Consider the following 18600-nt stretch of genomic DNA (forward strand, 5'->3'; position numbering starts at 1 on the left):
AATGTTAACAACCAGATCTCTTATTGGGCTGACAGCATCTCAAAGTAGGTTCAGCTACAACCTGCCCTAAAACTCTATGGCTAGGGGTGGAGGATATAACATTCTCCTCTGATCATCATAGCAAGTATTTTTTGTGTCAGAATATTAAGCAGCCTCACCTAGCGCAGGCTGTACATGATGCATAAAGAAAACACAAAAGGAGGCAGGTGGATCTCCTCATGGCGCACAGAAAGCAGCACTCAGTCCCCTCTCCAGCCCCTTAGCATCTCTAAAGAGGTGATCGAGGGTGAGAGCTTTGTGTCCCCTTTCTAACTACCTACAGCCTTCTGATATGGGAACACTGAGAGAAAAGAGTACAAAGCACAAAGATTCTACAAACACAACTGCCTTCCAGATGGGAAACTCCCTTGGCAAGAGATAATTCTACTTTCAGAAACACTGGCAAAGAACCTCCCACCCCTGCCTCAAGTAGACCCTCTTTGAGAGTAGGCATCTCGTCTAAGTTGAGCTTGTTATAAAGTCAATGCCTAGAAGGAACTCATCTCTAGAGGGTGCATGTGGCAGATAGCTTGGTGATCATACCATGAGTGAAAATGGCATGCTTGGACAGCTTCACGCACTAAGAAGAGAAAGGCAGATGCTGCACACACGCCCTTAAACAAGACACCAAAATGTAAAAAACAAAACAACAAGAAACCCTCTTCAGAAAAGTAGAGATTGTAAGGAGGAAGTAGCAGCAAGGTACCAGAAGGATAGGAAAAATCAAATGGGGTGGGGTTGGAGCAGGGAATCAAAAAAGGAAGGCTAGACAATACAGTGGTTTCTTTTCTTTCCTCTTTAATAAAGAAAGTAGTTCAAGACAGTATTTTTCAGGTAACTGATTTGATTTTTGCAGTTTCCTCAATGGGGGGCAAATAAATACTACCCTGGCTTCTCAAGAAACTGTGAGGGAGAGAAGGAGGGAACTTAAGGTCCAAGTCTGAAAGCATGCTGCCACTTGGTGGACCTGTGAAAGAACTGCTTGCTGGGAATAGAACTCAGGACCTACTTGGGTCTGAGCAGCTGCGGACCGGGTGGAACACACAAAAAATCTTCAGCTACAAAATGCTGTGGAATAATGCTTTTTTTGTAGACTGGTTTAATAAAACGCTGATTGGCTAGTAGTCAGGCAGGAAATATAGGCAGTAATAAGCAGATAAGGAGAATTCTGGGAGAAGGAAGGCTGAGTCAGGAGATGCCAGCCTGCTGTCCAGGGAGCAGCATGTAATGGCACACAAGTAAAGCTACAGAACATGCAGCAACATATAGATTAACAAAAACGGGCTCAGTTTAAGTGTAAGAGCTATTCAGTGGTAGGCCTGAGTTAATGGTCCAACAGTTTCAATTAATTAATTAGGCCTCTGTGTGTTTGCCTGGGTCTGAGAGACTGCAGAACAGGTGGGATACAAAAAAAAACAAAAACTTCAGCTACACTGGATAGGGTGGAACGTATCTTTAATCTCAGCACTCAAGAAGGATGATGTAGGGCTAGCTAGAGTACACAATACGATTATCTTTATGGGCTGGAGAGATGGCTCAGAGGTTAAGAACACCGACTGCTCTTCCAGAGGTCCAGAGGTCCTGAGTTCAATTCCTAGCACCCACATGGTGTCTCACAACCATCTGCAATGAGATCTGGCACCCTCTTCTGTATACATAATAAATAAATAAATAAATCTTTAAAAAAATATTATTTCTAATAAATAAAACATTTTTAAAAGAATTGTAGTACAACTAAAAAGCCTTATCATAAGGACTAGTAAAGGACAGATTAACACCAAACTGAAGAGGGAACACTATACAAAAACTTTCCAGGTGCTGACATAAAGTCAAAACATACACATAAATGTAAAACAAGTCAAACCAAAACCAACAAACAAAAAAAATCCTAGCCTGAGCATGCATTTGAATTTGAGAGCCAGGTCAACACTAAACAATCCTAGTAAGCTACTCCTCAATCTGACAAAATCTCTGAACCAAAGGCAACCCATCATCAGAGGCCAAATGACAGAAGTGTTTTAACTCTGGTAAAAAGAAAACATGCTATCATGTGGCATATAAATGAAACCAACAGAAGTAGGAAAGCAGGAAATCACTGGGGATCGAGTGGCCTCTGTGTGACAAAGACCAATTTTTGCAAATCCTCATCTCTGTCCTTGAAGTACCTAGAGACTAACTACTATGTAAGAAAGCCTTGGAAGCCAGGCGGTGGTAGCACACGCCTTTAATCCCAGCACTCAGGAGGCAGAGCCAGGCGGATCTCTGTGAGTTCGAGGCCAGCTTGCTCTCCAAAGTGAGTTCCAGGAAAGGCGCAAAGCTACACACAGAAACCCTGTCTCGAAAATCAAAAAACAAATAAATAAACAAAAAAAGCCTTGGAATCCATAACCAATATACCTGTGCCTCTTAACAGCAGGTTGCTCAGCCTATAGACCACCAAACTGAGAGCAATAGCAACCCATGCACAAAGGAAGAAATGGCTGGGAATTATAACCTTATGTTTCCATTAAAAGGCAGGTCTGGGGGCTAGAGAGATGGCTAAGTGGTTAGAGCACTTGCACCTTACAGGTCTCAAGTTCCCAGCACCCACGTCAGGCAGTTCACAACTCCCTTTAACTCCAAATCCAAGACATCTAGTGTCCTCTTCTGGCCTCTATGGGTACCCATACACAGCATACACAGACACATAATTAAAAATGATAAGTAAAAGGCAGATCATAAAGGTATTAAATATTACCTTTATTCTTCCAATTTTAACTACCACTAACCCACTTAAAGCCTTCCCCAGGTTGCTGAAGAAGGAGAGGGAGAAAGAAGGAAAAGCCAGCTGTGGTAGTTCCAACACAGGAGAGGCTGATACAAGAGGATTACTGGTAGTTATGAAAAGTGGAGAAACAGTTCACAGACTCATGCTGTTCCACTCATGTACTCTTCAGGATTCTTAGGACAGAGCCTGGGGACTACATCCACTAGGATCCATGGTCACACAGACCAACACATCAACAGCCACTTCCCAACTAAAAGGCAAATGAAGGCTTCCAAAGCTGGTGGGAAAACATACCACTACTCTGGATCACGTATGAATACAATCGTGGCATGCTGTCTACAGATGGTGGAGTGTTCCTACCTACTTAAGACAGGTGAACATCATCTATTTTGAAGAGACTGGGGCCAGGTACAACATATAGGCTTTTTCAAAAAGAACAACAGAATGTAAGTGAAGGAGAAAGGAGAGAAGACTTTCAATGGGACAAAAAACCAGCTACCCTATTTTAGTTTTTAACAATTCTGACTTTAAATGTGTGTATGCATTACTTAAAATGTTACATATGCTTATTCAGGAGTACTGGATGTCAGTCTGGTCTATATTGAGTTCTAGGACAGCCAGGGCTACAAAAGAGAGACCCTGTCTCTATAAAAAAAAAAAAAAAAAAAAAAAAAAAAAAAAAAAAACACAACAAAAAGAAAAACAAACAAACAAAAACCAACAAAGGAAACAACAACAAACAAACCTCTTCCCAAGTCCCGCAGCATTACTATGAGTAAAGTAACAGAATTACAACTCCCTAGGCCCATACAAGGTATGGCCTACCCTTCTCAGAGCCTCACCTGGAGTTTTCGAGCCATGGCTACCACTTCATGGTCAGGGGGGTTGTACTTGTAGCAGTTGGAGAACATCAATCGGACATCAGCACCAAACTCCTGGGCATCTCTGTATTCACGGGACTCTAGTTTAGACTGGAAATACAAGACAGGTCCTAGTTAGCTCTGTGTGTGTGTGTGTGTGTGTGTGTGTGTGTGTGTGTGTGTGTGTGTGAGAGAGAGAGAGAGAGAGAGAGAGAGAGAGAGAGAATGAGAATGAGCGCACAGTGATGCTTGTGAAACAAGATGGTGGCTCTCCGTTTAGCGCCAAGCTTACCTACTGAGGTCACTAAAGGGAAACTGAATACACAGAACCCCAGAAGAGATGGTGCCAGAGCTGATGAGAAGATTAAAAAAAAAAAAAAAAAGAAAGAAAGAAAGAAAAAGAAAAAGAAAAAAAAAGACTGGATCCAGTTCTGATTTTGCATGTACCTGTATTAAAGGTACAGAATATAAATTGGTTCAAGGAACACAGCATTGTCTCCTGTTTGAGCAATGTTATTCTACTTCCAGGAGAAAAATCACAGTTATTAAAAACAAAAAGAAAAAAGGCCTTAAAAAAAATACTTTGGTGGATAGTACTATGTCTCCTATAGAAGACAATAAGGCCTCTCCCATCACACTGAACCCAGAGCACTCAGTCTCCTAAGTGTATCTGCCAGGTGCAAGGTACACAAGGGCATTGAGAGAGTCTCAGAGTGTGCACCCTACATCTCCTTACACAAAGAAAAGAGGCAGGGCCATTACCTAAATCAAAACAGCCAAGTAACCTAGGTTAGTATGTGTTTCAACAATGCCCTGCAGAGGGCACCCATGGATTTAATGGGTTGGTCTAGGAGAAATCTTGTCTCTGCCCACAATCCCAGGGGCCTGTGGCTAACCTTGATTGTGCTCATGTCCATGGGATGTTTAATGATGTCACAGTAGTCGTGCAGACCCAGTGCCTCCACATCCACAGGCTTGTAGAAGGGCCAAGCATAGGCAGCGTGTTTCTTGGCGAACATCTCCTTGAGGATGCCACTGCAGCACTTTAGCTGCTCAGAGATCTTGCTGCTCTTCTCTGGTGCTGGGTGCTGCTGTGAGTCTGGTACATCCTTCTTTGGGGGCTTCACAGGTCTGCTACTCTCCCGCCGAGGACCCAGTTTGGCGGTCTTGGGCTCTGGGGCCAGTGAGGGCGGCTCATGAATGGGGTCGATGGTGGTGGGGGTGGTGGTATCTGCTTTCCTCTTCACCCCTTTCTTTGTCTGCCATGAGCACAGGCACAAAAGGCTGTCAGAGGCTCGGGCCGGTACAGCTGCTCTTCAGGAGCACCTCAGAAACCAAGCCCTGACTAGGATCCTGACACTCAGGACAGGCCCAAAATGGAGACCCTGTCATACCACTGTTTTCCACAGCTGGGATAGAACCAGCCAGCAACAGAAAAGCATAAAACAAAAAAGTTGTTCCCTTAGAGGCTACAGAAGCTACTGAAGGGGTTTCCTGTTTAATACCAGGGCCTTGACCATAGAGGCCATAGAAGGAACAACCAAAAAAAGAAGATACCCCTCTCCTCCAAGCCTGTCCCTGGTGGCAGCAGTCTACCAGCACCCAGGATGCTTACCTTCACAGGCTGTGGGGTGGCTGCAATGATGGGAGGGTGACTCTGAACAGGTTGTGGAGCAGCAACAGGTGGGGGCGGTGGCTGGGGGGGTACTGGTGGAGGCGTCTGAAGTGGCTGGGGGGGCACCACTGTCACGATAGGAGGCTGGACAATGAGGTCTGGGGTGACAGCGGGAAAGGGGTGAGTTGTGGCCTGCACAGATGGAGGAGGGTTAGGCTGAGGTGTCTGGGTCTGCGGAGGAGTTGATGCTTGAGTTGTGTTTGGTACCGTCGATACACCAGGCTTTGCTGTCCCTACCAATCATGAAAAGGATAGGAGGTTAAAATGGTATGCTAGCATACATTGGCCGACCCTGACAAAACACCCATACAGACTTGTGTCTGTATATCTGCTTTAGTGAGAAGACCATCCTGAAAATTCCAGACACACTATATGCCAAACATATCCTTGTGTCCCCGGGGTTGAGAAGGCAGCAGCATATCATACTATGTTTCCTGAGGTGTCCTGGAGGCAACTCCTCACTCAGACACAGACTTTCATAAGAAGGGAACCTCAGGCTAAAAAAGTAGAAAGCCTATATGCTGAGTGTTACCACCAGAGCTGCACATGAAATCAGAAAAATGTTCCTTGAGAATTCAAATAGAGCTTTCTTCATTCCCAGAAGTGTTCCCTTCAGAGTGCTTTTGGCACACAGAATCCAACAGCAGCCACCCTTGCAAGGTTTCTGAAAACTAGCATGAGCTCAACTCTCGGAGCCACTGGGGACTAGTACACAATTGCTGCCTCTAGTGACTACCCAGGTTGTTGCCCTGCAGTTGTACCACACATAAGTCCCAACACAAAATACACATGGCACACCAAATCAGTATTACAAAGGATTACAACCTCAGCTCAAATGTGAGCTGACAGGACCAGGAACTATATAGCCCATACTGCCACACCCTTTGCACGTAGGCTGGATGCCATGCAAAGAGAACAGACCCAAAACCCTATAAAAGCAAGTCTTCAAAGTCTGTAATCACAGCAGTAAGGAGGCCCAGGAACAAGGATTGAGGGTTTCGGGCAGCCTGGGATATATAAATACAGACCAGACCTTGTCTTAGAAGAAAGGGAAGAAGTGGAGAAAGGGACAGGAAAAAAAGGGGGGAAAAGTACTCTGCAGTCACAGGCTGTCTTAGAGAGCAGTGTCTGGGTACCATATGAAGAGCAAGGGAGAAGTTCTATTGAGTTTTCCCAATTTTCCTTATCTAGTTACCAAGCTTGAACCTCATCCAGGACTTATGACATTTCCACGCTTGCCCTGTGTACAAATAATCCTAACTGTTGGTCCTGGAAAGTGAGGGGTAGATTCTGAATGCATGGATAAGACATGTGACTTAACATGGCAAAGGAGTGACCTGGTTTTGAGTAGTAGTGCACATCTGTAACACCAATACTCAAGAGACATGAAGACTTGAGCCTGAGTTAACACAGAGATACTGTCTAAAAGGATGGGGAGGGAAAGAGGGAGAAAGGAGGGAGGGAGCAGCCATGTGAGTGACTAGTTTTCTTTGGTTATTCCAAGAGCTAAAATGGATTTAATGGTCCCCTGTGTCTTTGTAAGGTGGGAGCCCAGGCTAAAAGCATCTCCACAAAGAAATTCACATCCAGGAGCTACCTGAAAACTGTCACCTTTTGCAGCTCAGAACCATAAACATAAATACAGGAGGCAGAATGTGTAGACAGAAACAAGGAACAAGTTATTGGCTTCAGATGACTGAGCATCAGAGGTGAACATGACTAACATAGTTCATTAATTAAAGCAATTCAGATAATAAACCTTAAGGCTTTAGGATTGAGACACTAGTTACAACAGCTTCTGGTCAGATTTCTTTATTCTAAAATGGAAAAGTAGGGCTAGAAATGAAATTCAATAGTTAAGTGCTTGTCAAACAATGTGGGTGGTGCTGATTTGAGTCTTAGAACCACAAAATAAATAATAAAATTAAGATGGAAAGGCAAAAAGCAAAAAAACAAAACAAAACAACAACAAAAAACCAAAAAACAAAAAACCACTACAGCACTAAAAAGTTTTTTGCCTAAATCCATGAACCACCCATGGCCCAATTACTTCTGCCAAGGTGGGATTTCAGATCTGTGGGAGCCCTGGGAACCTGGAACCTAATCCCATCCTGTACAAACAACAGCACTGTAATATTTGCTGTCATCACTTAATGTCCCTATAATTGCTGGTACTCTTCTAAACTTGGAAAACAAAAAGATAAGGGAGAAACACAACTGATTTATTTGCTATTTCAAATACTATACCTGTTTCTTTCCTCCCTCTTCCTCTTCCTTTTGTCTGGACTATCATGATCTCAGTTTCTTCTGTGGGCAGTTCATTGATTTTTTGCAAGAAGAGCTTCTCCAGAGCCTCTGCCATTAAGACGATGTCATCTCCAGGCTGGATGAGGAAACAGGTGGGGTAGAGCTGGAAGGCCCTCTCTTCCCATCTTTGTGGACAGGACACCAAGGCCACCCCCATGCCCCAATACTTGGAGCACTGTATCCAGGCTCCTTCTGTGACCTGGACTCCAAGGGGCCACAATGGTTATGCTACTAGGTATCCCTAACAAAACCTGTCCACCTGTATCTCCCTTTCAGTTTTAAGCTCCAAGAAACCATCCTTGTGCCTTATTTACCTACCAACTCGGTCAATCTCTAACTGGAGGCCCTCCTTTACTTTGGGGTTTCTTTAAATACAACTCAAATGAACTCAACAGAAATACTCAAATTATGCAGCATTATTGTGATGAATATTTTAGGACTCCAACATTGCTCCCCGATATACCCCAGAGGTAGTTCAGTGGGGTCTGGATGAAGCCCTTATTATAATGCCTTATTGATCCCCACTCTATCACCATGGCCAGAACATGCTGTCCCCATTCATCTCTAAACTGAGGGCCTAGTCTGTACATTTTGCTTTCACTTAAGTGGTGAGAACTAAGGCTTTACAAAACACAGTAAACTTCAAGAAACTCACCTACCCATCTCTTCTGGGCAATTTTACCCACTACACGAGCAGAGGTCAAAAGCTGAGTTCTGTATAGTGTCTCCCTCCAGAGTCGTTCTATTTGAAAGGGTTGGTTTTAATCACATCTGTGGTCTGAACTGTAAACAAATGATCTGGCTTCATGGCACAGCCGAGCCGAAAGGTTTGGCTACGGGGTTAGGAAGTGACCCTTGGGTCTGTATGTAAGACCAGGAGGACACTTGATTTTATGGCCATGTCCACAGTTCCAGGAGACTGTGACCCACAGAACAGTGGAGTCTGCAACTAGCCCCACTGTACCCTCTCACATCAAGGTTTGTGCCTGAGCACACCTCTGCAAGACTCTAGTTGCACGGGTTCTTTCACCTAACAATTTACACAATCCCAATGGGCCATCTGGTGTCATCTGTCCTCACATGTTCTCTACCAGACATGCTCAAGAACTAAAATAAAATTCCCAGAGTACTAGAGGCAGGTGCTACAGGCTAACAAGGACAGTACCCTCCTCCCCACAAAAGAAATACCCAGTCCTAGGCACGATTACAGGTCCCATCACCCTACCTCTGAAAGTCTCTTACTATCATACTTACAGCCCAGCTGCTCCCAGCAACCCTGCCCCTAGGCTCCTGACAAGCACCCCATTTTTACTTCCTCTCCTTCCCAAGCAGGACTGGACCCCTGCCCCCCACATCTCACCTTGTTGTAGATATAACAATTTGTAAACATAGTGTTGAAGTCCTGGATACATTCCTGAGCATTCCAGTAATAGTTGTTTTCCAAGCGCTTCTTTATTGTTCCCATATCCATGGGTGTTTTAATGATCTTATAGTAATCCTGAGAAGCAGAGAGATCAAAGAAGGCCAGAGTCACCTAAGAAGTCATGCTGGACTGGCTGCCTGTGCTGGAGCCGCTCTCTCTCCAGTCAATCAAATATTTTTTCAATGGTGTCAGTAAGGAACTAAAGGCAAAGGTGTATAAAGGACAGATTCCTAAACACTAGCTGGCAAATGTACAAGCTACATAACAGGCTGTCTACATAGGAAAAACAAATGCAAATACTTTCGTTAAAAAAGAAAAAAAGGGGCTGGAGAGATGGCTCAGCCGTTAGAGATGGCTCAACCAAAAAATAAAAAGAAAAAAGAAAAAAGGGGGTAATTTTGTATACACAATATATTTGATCATATTTGCCATCATCCCCACCCACCCAGGCCTCCTCCCTGTCCTTTCCAAATATTCCTCTAAGTCAAATTAGTGCTACCTGTGTGCACATAGGTAGGACCATTAGGAACATCAGCAACTTCCCATTGGACATACCCCCAAAGAAAACTGACTCTCCTTCCCTAGAAGCTATCAATTGTCATTAGCTCCTCAGGTAGGGGTGGGGCTTTTTTTTTTAAATTTGAGTAATTTTTTATTATTAAATGTTTATTTATTAAATTTTTTTTCCAATTTACATACCAACCCCAGTTCCCCCTTCCTCCCTTTCTCCCACCTCCTCACCTCCCTCCTAACCTGTCCCCATCCACTCCTCAGAGTGGGTAAGGCCTCCCATGGTAGTCAACAAAGTCTGGCATACCAAGTTGGGGGTGGGGCTTTATAAGCTCCCCTTTTCTTTTAGGAGGGTGTTAAAATAGCCTTTCATTCTAAATAAGTATCAGGGAAATCAGTCTTTTTTTTTTTTTTTTTTGAGCTGAGGATCGAACCCAGGGCCTTGCGCTTGCTAGGCAAGTGCTCTACCACTGAGCTAAATCCCCGACCCAGAAATCAGTCTTTTAAAAAGTAGTTCTTGGGGATTTGAGGGACAAAGGACAGCATCAAGGTATAGCATCAAAGTGGGCAATAAGGTTCTGAGTTGTGCACACCCAAACCAAAAGGCAACTCAAAATCTGACTTTCAAACCTGTATCATGCTGTCAACTCCCTTCCAAAGAAAACTAATGACAAAAATATTAACCCCTGTGGAAATCTAGACAGATTTTATTCTGTGACCTGCATTGCAGACTGTGGCAAGTCCCTCAAGGGCAAAAGGACAACAGTAAAGGGCAAGCAGAAGAGCAGTGGGATGAAAGAAAAGTTGGGGAAAGGGACTGAGAGCTAAGGCAGTGGTTCTAAGGTAGGACAAGAGGTCAAAATGCATGTGAAGGAATGAGGCCCCAGAAAATACAAAAGGGGGACCTGTAAGGTGGCTCTTTAATAGCTCCAGAAAAGTATGAGCTCTTAGGACACCAGCTGGTCAGCTCCCAGGTCTACTTAAGAGTTAGGGTTTTGAGATCACTCTTGTCCAGCAGCCTTTCTCTAAAGACACCAAATCAGCAGGATTCTATAATTTAGGAGGTAAGGGTAAAAGGCTATGGAGTTCTAAAGTCAGGCTAGAATAGGTAACAAGTTCAAGGACAGTCTGGGACACACATGTCCCTTTATTTTTAAAAAGTCTACTAAAAAGGTGACATCCAAATTAGCAAAGTGGTAGGATTCACACACTATCCAAGAAAGGGAAATTCTGGCACACCTTCAGTCTCTGCACCTGACAGATTTTTAACAGTCAAGCCTCACCTATACTTACTTATATATACTTACTGGTCAGAATATCCCCATAACCTCTAACCTCACCTAAGGCCCCTAGCAATCCCCTGCTTTGGTCTTTGCCTCTGCCCCTATTGTTTCCCCTTATAATAAATTGACCTTCTATTCTAGCCTGGACATACCTTTTCCTCAAATCCAAGTTTCTTCAAATAGCGGTTTCATATCCTCACTATTTCATTCACACAATCATATATCTGGCTTCGACTTCTGTATCACATCTTTCTAAGGCTTAATCATCTTCTGTTGGCCAGCAGGATGGTAGTGGAGGACTACCTTATCTCCTTGTGTTCTCTGATATAGAAATCTGGGGACTGCTGTTTGCTAGTGACACTTTGGACTCTTTTCTCCTCTTCTCATGAAAGTTTGGAAACCTGCATTCCACCTCCAGCGCTTCCTTCTATTCCACTTGATCTAAGAATGTTGCTGTGATGGTTTAAATGAGAATAGTTCCCATAGGCTCATATAATGGCATGCTTGGTCCCTAATTGGCAGATTGCTTAGGAAGGATTAGAAGGTGTGTAACTGGGGGTGGTAAACTTTGAGGTTTCAAAAGCATACATAAGTTCTTAGCTCCTGTTCCAACACCATCCATGCCTACCTGCCGCCACACTCCCAACCATGATGGCCATGGACTAACCTAACCCTCTGAAACTGTGAGCAAGTCCCCAATTAAACACTTTCTTTTATGACCTTGGTCATGGTGTCTCTTCACAGCAAAACAACAGTACCTGTGGACCCTGCATATCCCTGCTACAGATCCATGCCATTAAGTTCCCCAAAGAGCCTCCTAAGTGACCTGCAGGCCATCACTGCCAGACTGCGTCTTAGTCAATGGTGGGCACTACTACCCCCCCATCTCCTTTCTAGAAAGTTTATGACCTATATGTCTTGTCTCTTCTCCTGATGCCAGAAGATATATTTGGTGGACACACATGAAAATTTAGCACAGCTGTGGTTTTCAGGACAGTACAGAGGAGGGTATCACATTTTGGAGAACTTGAACGCCTGGCAGAGACCGACTAAGGCTACCTTAGTTCTAACTCTCATAGACCCAACTTGGATAACCAATCATGCCCCCTAGGAGATGCTCTATTCTCTTTACCACCTTCGAAATACTGTGGTGATGGAAGTAACTGCTGCTGCGGTAAGTCAGTCCCCTTTCTACACAGGCTAACCAACCACAGCTGAGAGAGGAAAGGGACTTGGACTATTAGTTGGGGCTCTGACTTCAGCTCACCTTGTTTTAACCTCTCTATAAACAACTTTCCATGGGGTCCCAATTAACTAAGAAATCACTGTATGTCTAAGCCAGTTAGCTTCCCTTTCTTCTTTTCCTATTTGATTTTCAGGATGGCTGCAACCATATACTGAAAGGCTACTGTGGTTACTGGTGTTCAGAGTTCTTACCATGACTCCAAACCCACTTCCACCCTTCTGCAGAATCAATCTGCCTTCACCAGGAGACTGGGGGTGGTGGTAATACAGGCCCTGCCCAGCTACTCACAGGGAGGTTCAGCTTGACGGCATCCACAGGCTGCTGGAAAGGCCACGCAAACTGGTGTTTCCATAGTGTCTTGAGCACCACTCTGAGCAGATATTGCAGTTGATTGGTCTGCCTCTTGGGCTTATTAGGGTTGGAAGTCTCTGGGGGTGGAGGATTGGTGCTGGCTGCATTTGCTGGCTGGGGTTGGGCCTGGGCCTGCGTTGTAGACATTTGGGAGGTTTCTAGTCCATCCCCCATTACTGGCAGATTTCTCAATCTTGTCCCAGGGCCGCTCTCCGTAGACATGCTAATGATCCCATCACATTCTTCACCAGGCACTCTACACAGAAAGAAAAAAGTCCCATCAGAGACCAGATAGCACATGAACCACACTAGAAATGACAAATGTCCCTGGCTACAGACTTCAAAGATTGTGCTCCATTGGCACCAACTGATCAGAATGGCTGGGAGAGCTACTCCATGGCCAAATTAAAGGGCCCTAGTGCCTGTCTCTTCTAAGACTGGCCATCTAGGTAGGCTTGGTGATAAGGGCCTGTAATCCTAGTTCTCTGGAGGCTGAGGAAGGTGGTTTGCCAGGTTTAAGATCTGTCTGGACAACTCAGCTTATTTCTCAAAACAAAAAATAAAAAGGAGACTGGGTGTATATAGCCCAATGTATGCCTAGCATACACAATCCCAGCACCACAAAAATATTGGCCATTTAGCACAGAAGATAGGTATAATCTACCAACAACTAGGAGCAGATGTTGTGAATATCACTCTGCATAAATAAAATGTTGATTGGCCAGTAGCCAGGCAGGAAGTATAGGCGGGACAAACAAAAGAGAATTGTGGGAAGTGGAAGGCTGAGGCAAGGAGACGCCGCCAGACGCGGCCATGACAAGCAACATGTAAAGATACCGGTAAGCCACAAGCCATGTGGCAACTTATAGATTAATAAAAATGGGTTAATTTAAGATAGAAGAACTAGATAGCAAGAAGCCTGCCACGGCCATACAGTTTGTAAGCAATATAAGTCTCTGTGTGTTTACTCGGTTGGGTCTGAATGGCTGCAGGACTGGTGGATGAGAGAGATTTGTCCTGACCAAGGGCCAGGCAGGACTGGAGAAAACTCCAGCTACAAGCAGAGCAGTCAGGAAGAGCTGATCAGGAACAGGTGAAATCAAATTCACAGGGAGAAGGTATAATAAAGCTATGTCTCATAAACCTGCATGATCCTTTTCTGACTTAAAGACCTTTGGAGGATGCTGTTTGTATGACAGGATAAGATTCGTAAGCCCTTGTTTATAACTGTGGCTTATGAAGCACAAAGTCAAATCAATACTTCTATTTAGACCAAGGCTACAACGGGGAAAGGAGTAGAAAGTAAGGCCTATTCACCTGGTTTTGAACATTTCACAGTTACTAAAATAATGTGTGCTACTGAGAAATCTCATAAAAGGTTACTGCTCATTTTTTTTTAAAAAGTTCACACAGAGAAACCCTGTCTCAAAACAAAACAAAAAGTTCATAGTTGTCTAACTATCCCAATGAAATCAACTAAGGCTTATAAATAAATGAACCACAGCTCAAGGACTAGCAAGTTTTCCCTCTGATCCCCAGTTCCCAAAGAATATTTTTAGGAAGTGGGAAGAGGGAGGGTGCTTCGTGGATATAAAGCCTTGTCCTGGGGCTGGAGAGAGATGGCTCAGAGGTTGGGAGCACTGACTGCTCTACCAGAGGTCCTGAGTTCAATTCCCAGTAACTACATGGTGGCCCACAGCCATCTACAATTGGATCTGGTGCCCTCTTCTGGCCTGCAGGCAGAACACCCACTGCACACTAAATAAATAAATAAATAAATAAATAAATAAATAAATAAATAAATGGATGGATGGATGGATGGATGGATGGATGGATGGATGGATGGATGGATAGATAGATAGATCCTTTAAAAAATAAATAAATAAAGCCTTGTCCTGGTATCTCTCTGACACAGCATTAGAGATGGTGAAAGGGTACCAACAGCTGAAACTAAATGTGTAGCTGCCTCACAGAAGTCTGATGGGGCTGATGATAAAGACTAGCCAAGCCGCCTGTGAAAAGCACCCCAAAAGTGAGATAAGTGAGTGATGGGTTCAGGACCAAAATGTGAATTCCCTGGAAAGCTTAAGATATGCCTATAATCCCAAAATTGGAGAGGTTGAGGCAAGATCATGAGTTGAAGCCAAGCTGAAACACATAACTGTCTCAAATAAGCAAGCAAACAAAACATAGATGAACAAGCACACACACCCTCCCTCTCCTGATGCTGTGTACTGAGCATGTGGCAAGTGAGCAAGGGCAGAAGGGCTGCAGAGCAGAGGGACAGGTTAACAGTCTAGGACTCTCACCCTCACCCACCACAACACTGTTAATAAATATCATTCATTCCTGTATACAACTGTTGGGAATGAAATGCTCTGGGAATTTCAAGAATCCACTCCTACCCCCAAATAAAAACAAAACAAACATGATGAAAGCCAACCAGAACCTCTTATCTGCCCCTGGGGCAAGGAAATGACTCCCCTATAGCACAGAGGTGACCTATTCAGCCTCCCTTGGTAAAATAAATTCTCCCTTTAATGTCATCCTCACTGGGTCTTAATTATCTACGCTCCACAACATGACTACCACCATCCATCCCTGTAGCCTTCACATCTTTTACTTGCTATCTCTGCTAAAAAAAAGCACACACAGAGAGACAGACAGCACCTACCTCCTACCCAGCACCTCATCCTTCCTTGATCTTCACCCGTTACTTCCTATGAGCACACACACAAAGTCTTAAAGCCTGTCTTGAGGTCACTCTCTTTCTATTACACAGAAGACTGTTACTGTGGGGCTTCTGGCTCAGTCTCATAGCTCTGGAAAAGCAGTACTCATGTGGACAATGCGGTAACTATCAGACTGAGTCATTTACTTAGCTAGTGAGTCTCACTGGAGCTCCACAGCAGCCCGGGGTATTTAGCAACTGACATTCCCTTTGAGTTGACAAAGTAACACTTCAGACAATAACATGAAGAAAAAAAAAAAAAAAAAAAAAAAAAGTCTGGGCTGCTACTCCTGCCATGGATTGTGAGAGAAGATACTGTATTGATGGCAAGGCACATCACATGTATTCCTACAGTGAGGTCTGCAGTCATGGGTCTTATCAGTACAGTGACAACAGAGGAAGTGATCTAGACAAGAGACACAGACAGCACCATCTATGAGGAACAAACAGAAGGGTAGCTGAGAATCTGATAGTTAAGTCAACTGTTTCAAGCCAACTTTTCCATCTAGGGGGTCAAAAGTTGTTGTCAAAGGATAGTGAGAGAACTCCACTTATTTTCAACCTTAAATGCTTGCCCTGATTCTGAATCTGTTCCAGAAGAAATCCTATAATAACTTGTTTTGAGTTTAGAGACATAAATAAGGGAAAAGATGAAGCAAGGGTGGACAGTGGCGTGCTAATGCCAAGGTGCCCTAAGAGGGGCACCTTGTTAAAGTGAGAAGGGCACTGTAAGCACTGTTAACACAAAGAAATTGATCATGTTAGGCTTTGGTATATTCCTTTCAATGGGGCTGTAATTTCTAAAGCTTAACATCTTTCTATTATTATAATAAGAAGCAAGAATCACAGAAAAAAAGCAGGTGGTGTCCACACTGGTTCTGAGAGGTTGTATTTACTGTATAGCATTTAAGAGAGACAGACTGTGGTGATTTTTGTATATTAATAAATAAAGTTTGCCTGGAGATCAGGAGAAATAACAAGGTGTTTTAAGTAAACACAAAGTCAGCCCTTAATCCAATCACTTAGCAGGCAGCGTCTCTGTGTGTTCAAGGCCATACTAGAAAACAGAGCCAATCGTGGTAACACACGCCTTTAATCCCAGTACCAACCAGAGACCTGGAGGTCTGTACAGACAGGCAGTGACAAGGAAGTGAAGTAGCTGGGCTGAGTCAGTAAGAGGGCAGAACAGCAAGGCAATAAAAAGGCTGGGTAGAAAGGAAGTCTCGGCATTTGAAAGCTACAGAGCTGGTGAGGTAAGGTTGGTTGGTGGATCTCACTATTTCCCTGATCTCTAAGGCTTTCACCCCTATATTTGGCTCTGTGGTTTGTTTGTTTGTTTTTAACATTTATTTATGTATGTATATGAATGCTCTTTCTACATTAGAGCATCAGATCTAACTATAGATGGATGGTGCACAACCATAATGCAGGTGCTGGGAATTGAATTCAAGACCTTTTGAAGAGCAGCCAGAGCTCTTAACCACTGAGCCATCTCTCCAGATCCCAGCTCCATGTTTTTTATTTAATAAGACCGCTTAGAAATTCGGCTACAACAGACTGCCATTTGTAAGTAACTATATACACAAAGAATTCTCCTTCCAAAAAAACTTCATTTGTTTCAACAGCAACACAGCTGTTGAGGCATTAGCACTTTCAGTTGTTTGTACCTGCATAATAAACAAAACTGAGTGTTTCCTTTGGCCTAGGTGCATGAAAAAGGCAGAGAGTACCCTTACCTATTTTACACACACAGGTATGTTTGTGCTGGGTATGTCCATGTGTTGGAATGTGTATAGGCCCTTGGCTGACTTTGAGAATTATCATTTTAATTGCTCTTCCTCCTTAATTGAGACAAGATCTCTCAATCAAGCATAGAGCTCACTGATAATGCTGGTCTTGCTAGCCAATTTGTCCCTGTAGCCACTGTGCCCACTTGGCATTTATGTGGGTTTCTGGGTATCTGAACTCTGGTCCTCACGCTTGAGTAGCAAGTACTTAACCTCTGAGCCATCTCCACATGCCCAACCTTGAGATTTTTAAAGAAGCTGTGAAAAGTTTGGGAACCTTTAAATTAATGAATATGGATAATATTGGATATATATATCCATTAACACAAATTGTGCATATGTATGTGTATATATAATTCCCAAAGTTTAGCAACTTCTGATTAAGTATGTCTTCTTTGGAAAGACCTCCTCCCCCGCCCCGCCCCCTCCAAAAAAAGAAGAGGATTTATTTATTGTGTGCAGGCATATTGTGCCTGCAGGCCAGAAGAGGGCACCAGATCTCATTATAGATGATTGTGAGCCACCATGTGGTTGCTGAGAATTGAACTCAGGAAAAGCAGCCAGTGTTCTTTCTTCATCTCTGAGCCATCTCTCCAGTCCCCTCAAGGACATTCTTTGATACCATCTCCCCTCTTACCATTGTGATAAGATTATTTAAGGACAGCTGATAGCTCAGAGGTGGTGGTACATGCCTTTAATCTCAGCAATCAGAAAGAAGAGGCAGGGGAACCTTTGAGTTGGAGGCCAGCCTGGTCTGGTCTGGTCTACAGAGAGAGTTCTAGGACAGCCTAGGACTACACAGTAAAACCATATGAAGAAGGAAAGGGAAAGGGAAAGGGAAAGGGAAAGGGAAGGGGAAGGGGAAGGGGAAGGGGAAGGGGAAGGGAAAGGAAAGGAAAGGAAAGGAAAGGAAAGGAAAGGAAAGGAAAGGAAAGGAAAGGAAAGGAAGAAAAAGAAGAGAATAGCTGATGCACAATGTGTGTATGCCCATTGCCAAGAAGTTCAGTAAACTGAGTGAGTGTGACCAGACACATTTTGTTTCTCTAGTTCCAGTCTCCTAGTCCACTAGAAACTCCAGTAAGTCCTCAATTCTGTCCTGTCCTGTCAGACTCAGCTTCTCATGCCAGGGAGGTAAGAAACAGTTAAGATGAGAGCTAGTAGACTGAAAGCAGTCACTGTATCTGTAGATTACAGACTTGAGCTCTATTAGTTTAATCCTCAGAAACCTTACAAGTCAAACAGTGGCATCATCTTCACTGTGATACCCATGACAACACAGCAAATGGAGGTCACGTGGAGGTGTGTAGTTGGTATGCTCTGATTTAGTTAGTTACCACAACAAGCATAGGAGCAATAACCATGAGCTTCTGCCTTGGCTGACAGCACTTTACACCTCAGAGGGCCTGCCCTCACTACAGAGGTATCCAAACATCACATGGTTCACCAGCTGGAGCTCAAGTCAGATTTCTAGTTGTGCTAATTCCAAATATTTTCAACCCCAATAAATAAATCAGAACTGAGATACCTTGTGGTAACTGGTCATCTGTTTGCAATGAGAGTTGGACATCATTATAGGCAAAATGTGACGCATAATTCCCTGCTGAAGCTTGGGGTACAAGAA

At 43.8% G+C, this 18600-nt stretch overlaps 1 protein-coding gene across 7 annotated transcripts in view; it reads right to left on the bottom strand.

Moving 5' to 3' along the window:
- Brd4 (bromodomain containing 4) overlaps nt 1-18600 on the bottom strand; it is an 82757-nt gene that overhangs the window by 20881 nt on the left and 43276 nt on the right. For 6 of the 7 annotated variants that reach the window (XM_036170542.1, XM_036170539.1, XM_036170540.1 and 3 more), the window contains exons 2-7: nt 12399-12717; nt 9009-9146; nt 7589-7724; nt 5282-5574; nt 4563-4925; nt 3649-3777 (exon numbers count right to left, since the gene is read on the bottom strand). In XM_036170542.1, the coding sequence (XP_036026435.1) occupies nt 3649-3777; nt 4563-4925; nt 5282-5574; nt 7589-7724; nt 9009-9146; nt 12399-12683 (1344 nt within the window). In that variant the 5' untranslated portion in view covers nt 12684-12717. Of the gene's footprint in view, nt 1-3648; nt 3778-4562; nt 4926-5281; nt 5575-7588; nt 7725-8303; nt 8391-9008; nt 9147-12398; nt 12718-18600 lie in introns of those variants that run through there. The other variant, XM_036170543.1, reaches the window with a different exon arrangement.

This window comes from Onychomys torridus, chromosome 21 (assembly GCF_903995425.1).
Source record: "Onychomys torridus chromosome 21, mOncTor1.1, whole genome shotgun sequence".
Classification (NCBI taxonomy): domain Eukaryota; kingdom Metazoa; phylum Chordata; class Mammalia; order Rodentia; family Cricetidae; genus Onychomys; species Onychomys torridus.